This window comes from Takifugu flavidus, chromosome 4 (assembly GCF_003711565.1).
Source record: "Takifugu flavidus isolate HTHZ2018 chromosome 4, ASM371156v2, whole genome shotgun sequence".
In the NCBI taxonomy this organism is placed as follows: domain Eukaryota; kingdom Metazoa; phylum Chordata; class Actinopteri; order Tetraodontiformes; family Tetraodontidae; genus Takifugu; species Takifugu flavidus.
Window position 1 is genome coordinate 813254 of NC_079523.1, and position 15290 is coordinate 828543.

At 51.9% G+C, this 15290-nt stretch overlaps 1 protein-coding gene across 1 annotated transcript in view; it reads left to right on the forward strand.

Moving 5' to 3' along the window:
* iqsec1b (IQ motif and Sec7 domain ArfGEF 1b) overlaps nucleotides 1–15290 on the forward strand; it is a 71801-nt gene that overhangs the window by 15597 nt on the left and 40914 nt on the right. Inside the window, 1 exon segment of the mRNA XM_057029168.1 lies at nucleotides 3446–3553. Within this exon segment, the coding sequence (XP_056885148.1) occupies nucleotides 3446–3553 (108 nt within the window).

Sequence of the window (15290 nt, forward strand, 5' to 3'; positions counted from 1 at the left end):
GCAAATGACGCAATGTGGCGGTTTTAGTGGAATCCAGCTGAATACGGGGAATCTGAGCGGATCGTGAGAGAAAGCAGCCTGATGTCGTTCTGCCGGGAGCGTCACCCTGATCAACCTGACCGCGCTAACGGGTACTAACCGAGTCTAATCTGCTGGTTTCTGAGGAGGCTTCAGCTTCTGCTGTTGGACTCTCGTACCAGAACCTGCTCAGTTTCTCGTTTGAATCTGTTTTTACTGGAGATCTGCAGGATTTTTGGCGCCGTTGCTAAAACCTTCGTCTCCTCGCGGGGCTGCAGGCTACAGCGGCCCGTTGCCGCGACGTTCCTCACAGAAACAAACAGTTTATCACCGTCGTTGTAATGTGCTTATGCTTTCCTTTGCTCCCGGCCGTGCGCGGGTGCTCGTCGACACCTCCACGCGTGCTCAGCCTTTAAACAAAGCCATGATGTAGCCGTGTCCTCTAGGAACTGTTGGTGTTTGGGGACCGGTTCTTATCAAGAATCTTTGCTTTGCTGTCACACAACAGTAATTGAATCAGCCCTTAGCGGGATGTTGCAGCCATGAATAAAGGGCTCCACATGCTACATTAGAGCAGATAATGTGCTGCTGACTTTTCTCTGGGCTGGTTTTTTTGGTGTTTTCGGCCCATGATTGAGCTGGAGATGAGCTCTGTAACCGTGACATCGCTGTGTTTCATCCGGGGCTGGTTCCTTCCTCCAGCCTCCGACTACCGGACACAGCGGCCTTTAATTTGGTGTAAGATAATAGGATAGAAATGAGCCCCCTTAAAGTGCTTCCATGCATGAATTACATGTATTTGCATCATTGCTGCTGTTGTAATTACGCTCCTGAGTGAGGTTCCACTGTGACTGGGAAGGTTTGGACCTGGCGACCTGCTGAATTACCGATGGACAGAAGCTGCTCTGAGGATCCGATGAAGAGCAGTGAGGCTGCGAAGGTGTCGGGGAGGCCGACACCAGAACCGGGGGGCTCGAGCAGCCACCACGATGTGGATCCTGTTCAGCATGTTAGCTAACGCGGGCTCATATCACATCACTCGTCCTTTAAAGTCAGGAAAACAATGGACTAATCTTGTGATATTTAGACTGCAGCAGCTTTATCAGCGCGTGCACGTCTTTAATATCTACGGATCCAGAGTCAAAGTTCCGGAGAGATCCGGAATGATCCCATTCTTTTCCTCTTCTCTTTGGTGGCTGAGGCCGTGAGGTAACCTGATTACAGTCGGGGACGCGACGCTGCCGCGGCAACAAGTACAAGATTTGGATGTTCTCATTAAATAGAGTAAAACCGGTTAAAGCTCGGTAACACGCTGTTTCATAACTGATGGAGCGCAGCTTCCTGCCACAGACAAAGCGCCCCCCCGCCCTCCCTGGTGGGTGTTGTGGCGGGACGCAGTCGCACTCTTCGCTTGTGTTCATCTCCCCCTCGTCTGGATTCCGGGCTGAGCCGGTGTGAGAGGAGCGCACGGCTGTTTCCAGATGAGCTGACCTTGGTGGGCCGTGCTGATTAAGGGAGGGAGTGTGCAGTATTGACCGGTGCACCAGCACCACCACCTCTGGAGCCCCCCCTCCCCCCAGAAGGTCACTGACTCCACCCTTTGCTCACCAACCACACATCAATTCTTCTCTTTAATCATGTGACAGACTTGAACTTTCAGTAAAAAATGAGCTTAGAAACATTCACAACATGACATTTAGAGTTTTAAACCACCGCCATTTACTGTGCGGCTACGTTACGGAGCATTTCTGCCCCCCAGGTTTGGTGACCGGGCAGCCTGGGCTCGATAGTTCCTCACGTCCTGATCAGGAAGGAAAAGATTTATTTACAGTAAATTTGCTCTGACAGCTCCGCTACTTCCAGTCTCAGCACTGCTATTAAGCTCAATTAGTCCTTGACCCTGCCCCAGCACCCCCCCGATGGTGCAGCGAGACGCTGCAGGCTGCAGATAGCAGCAGCTTCTGCAGCAGGAAGTCCTCCAGCACTTAACCTCAGCGCACCAGAGATTATTACTGGCTGCTCCGGGTCACACGGGAGCCGCGCCCGCCTGTCCTCGGGCCACATTTATTCATCCTGCTCACACACCCAGGGTTCATTTTGCTCGCTCACATTCACAACGCAGGTAGTTTAAGGATTTACATTTTTATGATTCTCTCATCTGTCACGGTCGTCATGGCGGCAAATCAAATATTAACTGATGGAAATGAGCTTTTTCCCTTCGTTGTTTCCACTAAAGTGATGGAAAGCGCTCGGCTCGGTCCAAAACACCGTGCACGCGCCGGGCCCGCCGTGCACGATTCAACGGGATTGGATCCTGTCAGGTGTCTTCAAATGGACCTTGTTAATGTGATGAGCTGCGACTCTGATGAGCTGTGTAAGAATTATGCAGCAGTTACCTTTAAAGTGAAGAGGAGTCAGCTAGAATCCTGGGGGGGGGGTTTGAGGGGGGTGGGGGGGGTTTGAGGGGGGGCGGTTCAGGGCTCTGAGGACGTCTGGACTGCTGCTGTTTAATGCTGTTCCTGGTCGGGACCTTTCAAGGCAACAGCACACAAACAACAATCTTCCCCTCTCATATTTCATGTATTTTTGATGTCTTTCATCCTTCCCAGCCTTCAAGCATGCCGACCTTTAGGGTCACGACCTTTAGGGTCACGTCCGTCTCTCTGTCCACCATTGTGATTGTGCCTGTGTGGCCCATGTTCTTCTTTAATCTATTTAAAGCTCATTTCTATGAGGTCACCGCGGTGACGCTGCCAGTGTGAGCGGGGGGGGGGGGGGGTCACAGACCCTCGGATGCAAGGATTCAAGCGTGTTGTGTCAACAGAGTTTACTCTTTAAAATCCCTTCATATTTCAGGGATCTGCAGCCCGAGATAACGGGAGGAAATAATAATTTAGCCTTTTATTATTTATTCAGCGAGGAAAGGCCAAAGCGTGGGCTCAGCAGTTTGCTGGAGGTCGTGACGTGACTGTCATCAGGAATGATTGTTGACAGCAGAGAGGCCACCTGGATCCTGTCAGCCCTCCCTGAGCGGTGATGGGAGGCCAAACATGGCTCCGCTCCTCTGGGAACGGCCTGCTGGGGGGGCGCTGGAACACCTCCCCCGGTGTTGGTGCACTACTGCTGTTAAACTATCCATGTCTTCACCTTTCCGCTGCAGCGTGTGTGAGGCAGGAAGTAATCGTCATGTTTTCCTTCTCATATCTCCTCACCAGACTGTTGTCATGTCCCGTCAGCTTTAGTCTGGCACCTCCGCTCCACGAGGGGCTGGTTCGGCCCCTCGTGATGACGCGTACAGTCGTGGCTGCATCCATCTCTCCTGTCTGGTTCCAGATTCCACATCTGTCTGATTTTGAATGGAATAAATGAATTTGGTTTACTTGAACGGTGCGTTCTGATGCATTTCCTCTCTTTTTTTCTGTTGCAGGCGACACGCCTCGCTGCCCGTGGAAGTCTCCGAGATTCCCTTCAGCCTTCTGCCCTCTCAGAGCAGAAGAATTTACCCCTGTCGCACTTGGAAATCTGCATCTTTTGGGTAAATCCAACCATTTTATTCAAGTCAGCCTTTCTTCCACACCTCTCTTTGAACCCTTTCCTTCCATCTTCATGGAGAGGGTCAACATTTGTCCTCCTGAAACGTTTCTCTGCTCACGCTGCTGCTCGTTATTCTCACTCCTCCTTTTATTTTGCTCATAAAAATGTTGCCTTCCTTCCTTTTACGATTCCCGCTGGCCGTCGGCCTCTGAATCCCGACGGGCACCGTTGTGACCACAGGCAAAGACATGTGACCTTTGCATCATACAGAAATACCTGCTAGAGGAAGCAGCACGTGCGTCGTTGGCCGTGCACGTTCCCGGTGGAGGCTTTTCCTTGGAGTTGGTTGCAGCTGTGCAGCGATGCCCCGAGAGCTCCTCAGCAAATGAGGAGAAGAAAACCTTGAAATGGTTGAGCGAGGGGACGGAGGCTTCAAACGCTGCGTCGGAGCGCCGAGGTGCCGCCCTGGGGCGGGAGCGTGTTGGCGGAGCGCTGTCCCCGGGACGCATGCACGGCGCGTCCGTCTGTCCGGGGGGGGGGCAGCAGCAGCAGGGCTGGAGCTCACAGGCAGATGTGCAGAACGATGTCCAGATTGCTGCTGCTGCTGCTCACAGGTGTCATTTTAGGCAGCTTCTTTTCCAGCTTTTCCAGCTTTTCCAGCTTTTCCAGCTTTTCCAGCTTTTCCTCTTTTAGGGATCTTGCTGCTCCTGATCTGATGGATCTGCAGCAGTAAACTGTGACATCATGGAGAGCTTTAATAGCAATTAGGAACCAGCAAACTTGCTTTAGCCAGTTTTATTTTTTAATGTATTTTGTTGCTTCTGTTAGCAGGGTGCCTGTGTTGCCATGGCGATGGTGATACTGTCAGTCTTTCTATGAAAATTGCTGGAAACAGGGTTGATTAGAATGTCAAAAATTACACTTAATGAAACGGTTTCGCTTCTGGCCATAAAACTAAAGCTGCTCATTTGCTTTGTCGCGTCACATGAAATCACAGCTTAAAGCTTTGATGGATGCAGCTTAAGGGGCATTAAATTGGCATTAAATGGGACCGTCCTCACTCTTGTCAATATGTTCTCCAAATTAGATGTTGAGTCATCCAAATCTTTGTAATTCCTGAGACATGTAAAAGCTGAAAGTGTTCCGGCTTTCACGCGTTTCATTTAGACTTATTTATTCCCAAGATTTGCACAAATGACGTCTAATTAGCTGCATCCTGCTTGTGTGAAGGGTGACGGTGACTCAGGGAGTTAAGTGATGGATCAGAGCTTCGGTCTCATCACCTTCTCATCACTGGATCAGCTGAGCTGGACCACATTAACGGGCTTAACACGAGCGTTAGTCCTGTTGAGAGCTGGTCAACTCACGAACCTTTGAGCAAGTATCCTGGTGTTGGTGATGGTGTGTGTCCTTAAGCGTGTGTGTTTGTGAGCTCTGCTGCATCAACACTCGTCACCCAGACTTAGAAACATCATTTCCTGCCACCGAATCTGAATGTTGTCTCCTCCACCTCCTGATTATGGAGCCACAGCCGCCTTCCTGTCGTGGAGGCCGCTATTGTTTAGCTCATAATTAAAGTCACATTCAATTTTCGACATGCTTGAGCTGGAAGAGCTGCCGATGGTGGCGTGCATCTGCGGGGGTTTGTGACGCGGCATTCTTCACATTCAGCTGAATGGTGAGATTTATAAATACCCACAATGTCGATCATCAGAGCTGGGGGAATATTTATAGATCCATGGGCAAACTTCAAACACAAAGAGGGCAGAAATGAGAGAGACGCGTCACTTTTAATCGCCCGAGTCTGCAAATTTGCCTTCTTGTGTCCAACCTCTGGATCAGCAACACATTTTCCCAGCAGCTCGTCCCACTCGGAATGAAGCTGCTGGTTTAGGCTGTCGGAAACGTGTCTTATTCGGATTTGACCACGAGAATCACGACTTATTCACCTTCCACGTGCTCCAAAATGTCAGCTGTCGTTCTCATTTCACCAGCGCTGCTCGTGTTTGGTGCAGATTTCCACAATTTTATTGAGTTATTTCCAAAAATGGTATATTTACCTTTGCAAAGGAGCGTGTGCTCGACCTGTCCTGGCATTGATCGATCAATAGATCACCCAGGGTGAGTGTGGAAGGCAGGAAAAGAGCACTAATTCATCAGTGTTAAAGTCTGGGTAATAAGGTTGTAGCAGCGGCGAGGACATCACGGGCACGCCGCCACCAGACGGCCCTTAATTAACTTTCTGCTGGCTGTGAAAGGATGCAGGAGTGTGTGTGAGTTGGCTGTGAAAGGATACAGGAGTGTGTGAGTTGGCTGTGGAAGGATACAGGAGTGTGTGTGAGTTGGCTGTGGAAGGATACAGGAGTGTGTGTGAGTTGGCTGTGAAAGGATACAGGAGTGTGTGTGAGTTGGCTGTGAAAGGATACAGGAGTGTGTGTGAGTTGGCTGTGAAAGGATACAGGAGTGTGTGTGAGTTGGCTGTGGAAGGATGCAGGAGTGTGTGTGTGAGTTGGCTGTGGAAGGATACAGGAGTGTGTGTGAGTTGGCTGTGGAAGGATACAGGAGTGTGTGTGAGTTGGCTGTGGAAGGATACAGGAGTGTGTGAGTTGGCTGTGGAAGGATACACGAGTGTGTGTGAGTTGGCTGTGAAAGGATACAGGGGTGTGTGTGAGTTGGCTGTGGAAGGATACAGGAGTGTGTGAGTTGGCTGTGGAAGGATGCAGGAGTGTGTGTGAGTTGGCTGTGGAAGGATACAGGAGTGTGTGTGAGTTGGCTGTGGAAGGATACAGGAGTGTGTGTGAGTTGGCTGTGGAAGGATGCAGGAGTGTGTGTGAGTTGGCTGTGGAAGGATGCAGGAGTGTGTGTGAGTTGGCTGTGGAAGGATACAGGAGTGTGTGTGAGTTGGCTGTGGAAGGATACAGGAGTGTGTGTGAGTTGGCTGTGGAAGGATGCAGGAGTGTGTGTGAGTTGGCTGTGGAAGGATACAGGAGTGTGTGTGAGTTGGCTGTGGAAGGATACAGGAGTGTGTGTGAGTTGGTCCGACAGCTCTGTGATGCGAGGGGGGGTGAGGCCCCCCAGCCAGGCTGCTGGGAGTCTGAGCTTCCTGGGGGGCATTTTCCCACACTGTTGGTTTACAGCCGAATCCTCGTGGATAAATTCCCAGATTATTTCCTGGTTAGTGAAGGACCCCCCCCCCCCCCATCTGAAGAATTGTAATTTAGTATCCTGCCTTTATCACAGTGAGTACCTTTAACCAGGTATTCTGGAGCCAGGTTGTGCTGCAGTGAGTGAGGGGGGGGAGGGGGGGGGGGGGTCTGGCAGGCAGAATTCATCAGACAGGAGGAACAGAGATAATCCACATGGTCCCCGAGGAATAGTCCAGTCAGCAAAAAGACAGGACAGGCTGACGGGAACTTTTGGATACCAATGATGGAAGAAGGGGGAGGGAGGGGGGTGGGGAGAGGGAGGAGAGGGGGGAGAGAGAGGTGGGGGAGAGGGGGGAGAGAGAGAGGTGGTGGAGGGGGGAGAGGGAGGGAGGAAGAGGACACACACAGACAAACTGGACCGTCCTGTCCTCCCCCCTGATGGACACAGCTGTCAACACCTTTTAGGCTTCAGTCTGTTAATGAGGCGCGTTCACACAGGCGGCAGCCCCCCCCCCCCCCCCCACTGCCCCCCCCCACCTTCACCCCCTCACCCCCCCTCACCCCCACCCCTCATGGCCGACATCTGGCTTTTTTCTTCATTGGTTTTGTCTCTAATCATCAGTTATTTTCCCGGCAGTGGTTCTGTTCCACCCTGCCAGTGCAGATGTGTTCCCAGTATTCCCGGAAGTCCGGGCTGCTCCCTGGAAGAGTTTCATTTGAGATTAGGGGCCATCTGGGAGGTGAAATGTAATCCCAGAATGTTCCCTTGCTGGGCTGCAGCAGCGCCCTGACGGAGGATTGGATTCTTCAGCGGGTTCTTTTCTGGGCTGCAGGACCGTGTGAGATGGTTTCCGTGGTGATTCCGACCTCCAGCACATCCTGGATTAGGAAGATGTTCCCACTGATAAACGTTCCTTCTCTCATCTCACCTGACAGTTCCCATCACCTCCATCTAAAACCTGGAGCTCACACAGCTCACAGCAGCCCCAACAAAAGACAAGTCCGTCCTTCCTTCCTTCCTTCCTTCCTTCCTTCCTTCCTTCCTTCCTTCCTTCCTTCCTTCCTTCCTTCCTTCCTTCCTTCTGTCTTGGTGTTGAAGAGCATAAATTAGGACAAATGAAAGGAAACAGAAAGGAAACGAGTCGAGCAGCCTGTTGTTCATGTCGCTGCTTTATTACATAGTCGTAAACCTACTTATATCCATGTGCTCGGTGTGTTGACGGCGTGTTAGCGGTGAGTTAGCAGTGAGTTAGCGGTGAGTTTATCCAGAACAGACAAGGCCGGCAGCCTCGGCGCGGATGTTCTGGTGCTGCCACCTGTGCTGGGCTGAGACGGGCCGGAACCACTCAACCTGGATCTGGATCTTGGACCTTGAACAGCCAACAGAAGAGCGCTCGCTAACTGCTCGTTAACTGGCTGCTAACTGCTTGTTAACTGCTCGTTAACTGGCTGCTAACTGCTCGTTAACTGTTTGATAACGGCTTGTTAACTGCTTGTTAACTGCTCGTTAACTGGCCGCTAACTGTTCGTTACCTGTTCGTTAACTGCTTGTTAACTGCTCGGTAACTGCTTGTTAACTGCTTGTTAACTGTTCGTTAACTGTTCATTAACTGCTTGGTAACTGCTTGTTAACTGCTTGTTAACTGGCCGCTAACTGTTCGTTAACTGCTTGTTAACTGCTCGTTAACTGTTCGCTAACTGTTCGTTAACTGCTCGTTAACTGTTCGTTAACTGGTCGCTAACTGCTCGTTAACTGTTCGTTAACTGAAGGATCTGTAGTAGGCTCAGCAGCTGATGTGTCTTAATGACTGATGATCAAAGGAGCTAAAGCTAAACTGGGATTCTCCCAGTTCCTACTGGGATCTGGGAGAATCGGACCTGCTGGGTAGAACAAGTGGTCAGTGGTTCTCCTGCGTCCGTAGATGTTCCTCAGGTGCAAACGTCCGTTTATTATGCTTGTTTATTACATTTTATCTTTAATAGTAAAACATATTTTGCTTCTGGCTGTATCTGGTCCATACTGGTTCAAACTGGTCCATACTGGTCCATACTGGTTTGTGATGGTTCAAACTGGTTCATATAAAAAGATACATTTATTTCAGATATTTAGCTGATTTAGCCGCTTTAGTTTTCTTTTCTTCTCTAGTTTTTTGGCTCATTTTCAAGATTTTCAAGGTTTTCTGCTGCGCCGTGTTGTCGGACCAACACACACTGTATGGTGCATACTCCAGTTGCCATGGTAACGTTATCGCGAAGCGTTGAAAGACTCCGACATACATTTAATTCCATCTAAAGGAGACAAACTCCGTTCATTTAAAACGGAACCTTCAGGTGTGGGAGCGTCTGGAATGTCCAGAATTCTGTTAATTAGCGTAACGATGGTTACATGTTTCATCCGCCGGCTTTTATCCGTTAAATGGCGGCGCCGACCGGATGAATATTTGATGTGAGGAAAAGAAAACTCTTCCTCTGGCCACATCTGTCTGCGGCAGGTGGAGGTGGACGCTCCGGCGCTGCCCTTGAGGAACCCGAGGAACCGGAGCACCAAGTCAAATGGATGTAGATGAGCTCATCAGGCGACCCGGGGTTAATGGCGCCGCTAATGCTGCTCGCCGTGCCGCTTGGCCACCTCCAAAAGCCCCCCGGTGCTGTCTGGAGCGACCTCCTGCTGATAGCGGCGCCGGGGTACGACTGTCGGAGGTCATTAGGAGGAGCCTGTTTATGGGAGGGGGGAGCAGAGCAGCACCGCCACCCCCACGCCGGCTGGACCGGGGGCACCTGGGCCCGCGGCGAGCCGCCCCTAATGACCAGGGAGGGGGGATACAGCGGGAGGGGCTGGTATTTTCTGACACGGGAGCAATTTAACACATCACAGCGCACTGAATGGAAGTAAAGGCGGGAATTTCGACCTTTTCAGCGAGTCCCACCTCTCCCTGTTTTATTCATTATTTTGTTTGTTTAACGGCGTTGGAGAAGTTCGGCGTTCCTTCCCCCTGCCGTTCGTGGAATAATGGAATGTTCCGTTTCGCAGCAGGAAGCGGAAACACGCGGCTAATTCCGACCTCTCGCCGCGAAACGCCTCAATCTGTCGTCACAAAGGAAAGTGATTAGTGCGGGCCGGCGCTCACCCGCCTGTTGCGCAACAGCAGCGCTCTTCCTCGGGGCGTTGCGTAACTTCCGGATGGGGGAGGGGCGGAACAGGGCGGATGGATTTAAGGTGCAAGGTGAGGAACACGTGACCAAACACCCTCACACGGAGCGGCTGAGTGTGCAAACACAACTCCTCCGCGGTCGCTAATGAGGGTCCATTAGCGGCAGCTGGCGGGTGGCTGGGAGGCAGTCGGAACCGTGCGGCCCGACCGGCACCGAGGAGGCGGGAAACCACCTGGCACCGGACCGACCGCGCACCGACACGTGCACGCGTGCAAGAAACATCCAGAAGGAGAAGTTTGCTTGGATGTGAAATTCCTGGTGACCAGCGTTGAACGTGCTGGTTTGTGTTTGTGAACGTGCACGCCACCGCACCGCACGCGCGCGCGCGCACGCCGCCGGGCTCGCGTGGGACCAGTGTTGGAGGGGCCTTGTTGTGCCGACAGGAAGCAGCGAACAGCCGTGATTGATGCTCCGATGATCCCGGAGGGGAAGGGCACCTCGCTGAGCGTGCACCATCACATGCACCATCACATGCACCATCACATGCACCATCACATGCACACAGGCGCAGATGCTAACGTGTCAGCGCTAAAGCCTCTCCATCTCTTGCTTTGTCCTCAGATTGATCGTGTGTGCTGAAGCTAATTGATCCGTGGGTCTGTCACCATACTGGAGGTTCGGTTCAGGTCAAAGGGGGCGGGGCATCAGTCACATGATCTGTTGCAGTTGTAGTAAAGCCAATTAGTGAGTGCCAGCGTGCACAGCTGATGTGCTGGTGGTCCGCAGGCCTCCCAGAAGTGGTTTTTCATTAACTGGGTTTGACTGATGCTCTGGTGGATTCATAAAGGCCTCAATGTCAACAGGCGCACGTCGGCGTGCACGTCAATAACCCTGTTCTTTAGCAACATCAGCCCTCTGGGGGCAGCAGGACCGGCAGAGGTGTGTAGAAGAGCCCGGTGAGGTTCTGGTAGCGTTGCGGCTAACGTCACCATCACTGCAGAACGTTGGGATCCTCCCACTTTTGCTTTGATCCGTCCTCCTCCCACTTTTGCTTTGATCTGTCCTCCTCCCACTTTTGCTTTGATCCGTCCTTCATTATCACGGCAGGGAAGGAAAATCCTGCGTTACCTCCCACAACCGACAGCTTCCAAGTTTTCCAGATTCATCTCTGGCTCAAATCAGCCGCTTGAGTGGTGGATGTTGGACCAAAACGAGGTCGTTGTGCTGTTATTAGCGTCGTTAGCGTGACGTCTCGGGTCAACATCATGTATCATTGAGTATTAACGTTGAGTTCGTCCTCTCAATGAAGGCGAGACGTCTTTACGCTTCCTCCCGCTCCAGATCGAATGTGCCGACCGCTCCTCTGCTCCAGGTTAATAAAAGCAACGACTTCGTCAGTAGATTCCTGCATATTTGTGGGAACGAGCCTGAGATGTGAGCCAGCCTCTCCTCTGAACTCATTTAGCCTTTAGTTGAACGATTAAATGCAAAATCTCCTCTTTGCTGTCGTTCAGCATGTTCCCCGACGACTGAGAGGCGAAAGCTTCCACCTCCAAACGTGTCGAGATGCTTGTGGCCGCATTTAATGATCATTTCCATCTCTTGGAATGTCTGAAAACCTGGAAAAATCTGATCATTCCATTTTATTAGCTGCAGCTCAGCGTCACCGACTGTGGTGAAACAGCGAGTTCAACCCTGCGGTGAGCTGGATGACTGACACACACACACACGCACACACACACACACGCGCGCACACACACACACACGAACACACACACACACACACACGCACACACACACACACGCACACACTTCCTGTCGGTGCTGTCCTGCAGTACGAGGCCGTGCTGCTGGTGAACCTGCACTTGTGTGACATCAGCACTCTTATCAGCTGATTGTGGTCTGACTGTGACCTCGTCACTCGTCACTAATTAGTCTTTTATTGTGTGAATCTCACACTGGAGCCTCGTTTCCACCTCACACGCTGCAACAGTGTGTGGACGCTCGGAGCAGCTGTGCGAGGGAACACGGAGTGACTCTGGAGAGGAGCTAAATCTCCGCTCTCTTCCCATATTAATGGACTCTCTGCCTTTCGGAGACGGTCCGAGAGCCTCCGCCATGACGGCGCCGTCGTTTGAATGTTGGAAATCTCCATTATGAATAAAATCAAGTGAAATAACGTAACACAGACGGATAAAAAGGCAATAAACAGCAGCCTGCTGCCAGTGACCTTGTGAGCACACAACAGGCTGCAGTGCAGAAAATTAGTTCTGAAATATCAGTTTCATAGCTGAGTGAAATGGATCCTGCACACGTTCCTCCAGCCCCCCCGGAGAATCCAGCTGCTCCGCAGGAGCGCCACAAACAGGGCGCCACCACAGCCGGGACCCGTGGTCACGTGAGATCCCCGTGAGTGATCCTCCCCCCAGATCGGACACATCTGCATGTTTTAGTTCCAGTTGTGATCTTCGTGAGCGTCCCAGCGGCGCCCCGGTAACCTTCGTTATGTCATGAATCCCAGCGACATGATTTAGTATTTATGGATTAATGGCTCAGGACGTCAGCTTGTTGCTCCGCTGCAGCAGATCAGCAGCAGATCCCGGGGATCCAGACCGCGGGCGGCACCGGGAAAAGCTGCTTTTCCTCCAAAAGTACCAGATCACTTCAGTTCCAGGCACTGGCACAATTTAATCTTTCCAGGTTGGCTCTTAGTCACAGGAAGTCGGTGGGAATTACGCAAGATGGGATCATGTGATCCAAACCGCATTTAGTCACTGTTTAGTTTGGCTGATGGTTCCTGGCTCCTGGTAAAGGTTCCTGTGGTGAGAGACTAAGGGGAGAATGAATGAATGAATGGATGAATGAATGGATGGATGGAGGCCGAGAGAGAAGCTAAAGAGGAAGAATGGATTCCTAATTTCGTCATCCTAGGTGAAGTTTACTCAAATGAGTCCGAACCAACCAAAATGGAATCAGGATAACAGATTCAGAGGGATCTCGGGGGGATCTCGGAGCGCCGCTGCAGCTCCGAGCCGCACGTTTATCCGCCATCATCGTCTTTTCACCACCTGAGGGCTCTCATTTCCTCCACTTCTTCGCTTTGAATGCAGCCGTGTAGAGATTGATTCCTTTAGTGCTGCGAGTCATTTGCACAGCACGGACACAAAGTTGATCCGTTCGCAGCTTCCACCAAATATCGGATTTCCAAACCAGCGTTCCTCCGACCGCCTGCTCCGCCCGCACGCCCACAAACCCAGAACGTGAGTAAAAAGGAACTTCTGGTTAAGTTAGGAGAACATATTCAGCGGTTGAAGACGAATTATGAGCGTGGATGCAGCCGGCGTTCCTGCGGTGATCCCGGGTGGCCCAGTTCTGTATTACGTAATACTTCCCATTTCCAGAACCCCATAATGAGCCCGTGCGGCAGAATCCGGGGATCTGCTTGCTTCTGTTCAGCCAGCCCACCTTTGCTCTGGAAACCTGCCCGATGAGACCACAAATCAGGGTTCCTGGCTCCGGTTTCATCCGGAGGCTCGTCTGAATTCGCCGAGCGTCTCGAGTGTGGAACCTGGAAGCCAGAAACGCTTCCGGTCGGAAGCTTCCACCACTTCAGCCGGGAGATAATGGACACAAAAACGGGATTCTCCTCCTCACGCACAAACGAGGACACGTTGGTTGGAGGCGGCGTTTCCTTTCATCAGCACTTTTGTGGCGGATGTGAGACGCAGCGCTGATTATTCTCTGGAAGAAGAAGAATGTTACTAAAATTAATGAGTCGGTGCGGAGAAATCGATGTGTTTGGACACGGAGGAAGAGCCCACAAAGATTTTATGTTGGGTCCACTTCAGCGCCGCCGTGAACCGTGTAGTAAAGCGGGTTCCCGGGCTCTGCATTCATTAGCCTAGTTGCAGAACTCTTGTTTTGAGGTGTTTTGCATTCAGCGCGACCTCGTTTTGTTGGAGCAGCTTCCTCCACACGGAGGAAAACACACATTAGATGTTCGGAAGCGCTTCCTGTCCAAAGACACACCGAACGTTCTGTCGTCATCGGATCACAAATTAAATCTGCTTTAATGGCTAAACGCCCTCGGGGAGCATCTCTACGCAGCCTCCTCTGGCACCACAAGATGCTAAAGTGCTGAGCTGACGTGTGTTTAAGCTAACGCTAAAGCTAGCGCACCACCTGGGAGGGCAGGTAGCCCTGATAATCACCTGGAGCTGTTCAGCATGGGTGTCACGGCTGGCTGTTATCTCCAAACACCGGTCGTTATGTGCACCCCCACATCTGGAGCAGCTGAGCGAGACTCACGCCGGAGCGTCCGCGACAGCCGTGACGGGAGTCCTGCAGCCCGGGTTCATCCGCCTTATTCCTCAGGGAAACAGCATTACACCGGATTAGTGCTGACAAGGGTGGCCCACGCCATCGTCCCAGAGCGGCTCTCCACCTCGTTGCCTGTCCCCCAGCTATCGTGGCCCCAGTGTCTCCTCGCCCTCTGATTGGCTGTCTCGTTACCAGTTCCTCTGAGGTTAATTCCTCTGGCCAGAAGTCCCCCCCCCCCACCGCTTCAGGACTCTTCCCCCCTCACAAAGGTGCAGATCTTCCATCTGTCAGATGTTAATATTTGGGATGAGGTTCCTGTCCCAGAGACCAAACTGGGACGCTTCCCACCGAGGTCTCGCTGTAGCTGCGTCCTGCTGTAGCTGGGACTGAACGTAAAAAAAGGCCCAAATGCTGCATTTTCCAGCCCTGTAGCTGCGTCCTCCCAGCCAGAGCTCAATAAAGCCTCTTTCGTCTCCACCTGAAACGGTCCTGGGTCTCCACGTGCGACTTCCTGTCACACTTCCTGTTACACTTCCTGTCACACTTCCTGTTACACTTCCTGTCACACTTCCTGCACAGTGAAACAGGAGATAATTAAGTGTGATGCTAATGGCCATTTCCACGAGTCTGGTTTTAATCACGATTACATTATTGTCTGGATATTAAATGACATTAATAGGATGTGCTGATAGCGAGGTGGGGGGGGGGGGTGGGGGTGGGGGGGTTGTGGGGGGGGGGGGGGCACTGGCAGAAGAGCTCAGGTCATTCATGCTGCACAGCACCTATAAGATGGAGGTTTAGGTTTGTGAGAGGACCTGGACGCCCGTGTGTCTGAGACACGATCTATAACAGTCAGATACGGTGGTTCCTCCTGGGGGGTTCACAGTTTGGGACTCATCATCAGGAACCTTAACCCTCAGGTCTAAACCCGGCGTGGAGGAGCAGGACCAGCCCGAGGACTTGGCCCCCAGAGAAAGACACATTTATTGATTCATTTACAGTCTTTTGGGTTCAGGGGTATAAATAAAGTGTTTGTAGTGGAAATGAGACGAGAACTGAAGCAGCATTGGACAAATGTGATCAGAGGTGATCAGAGGGTGATCGGAGGGTGATCAGAGG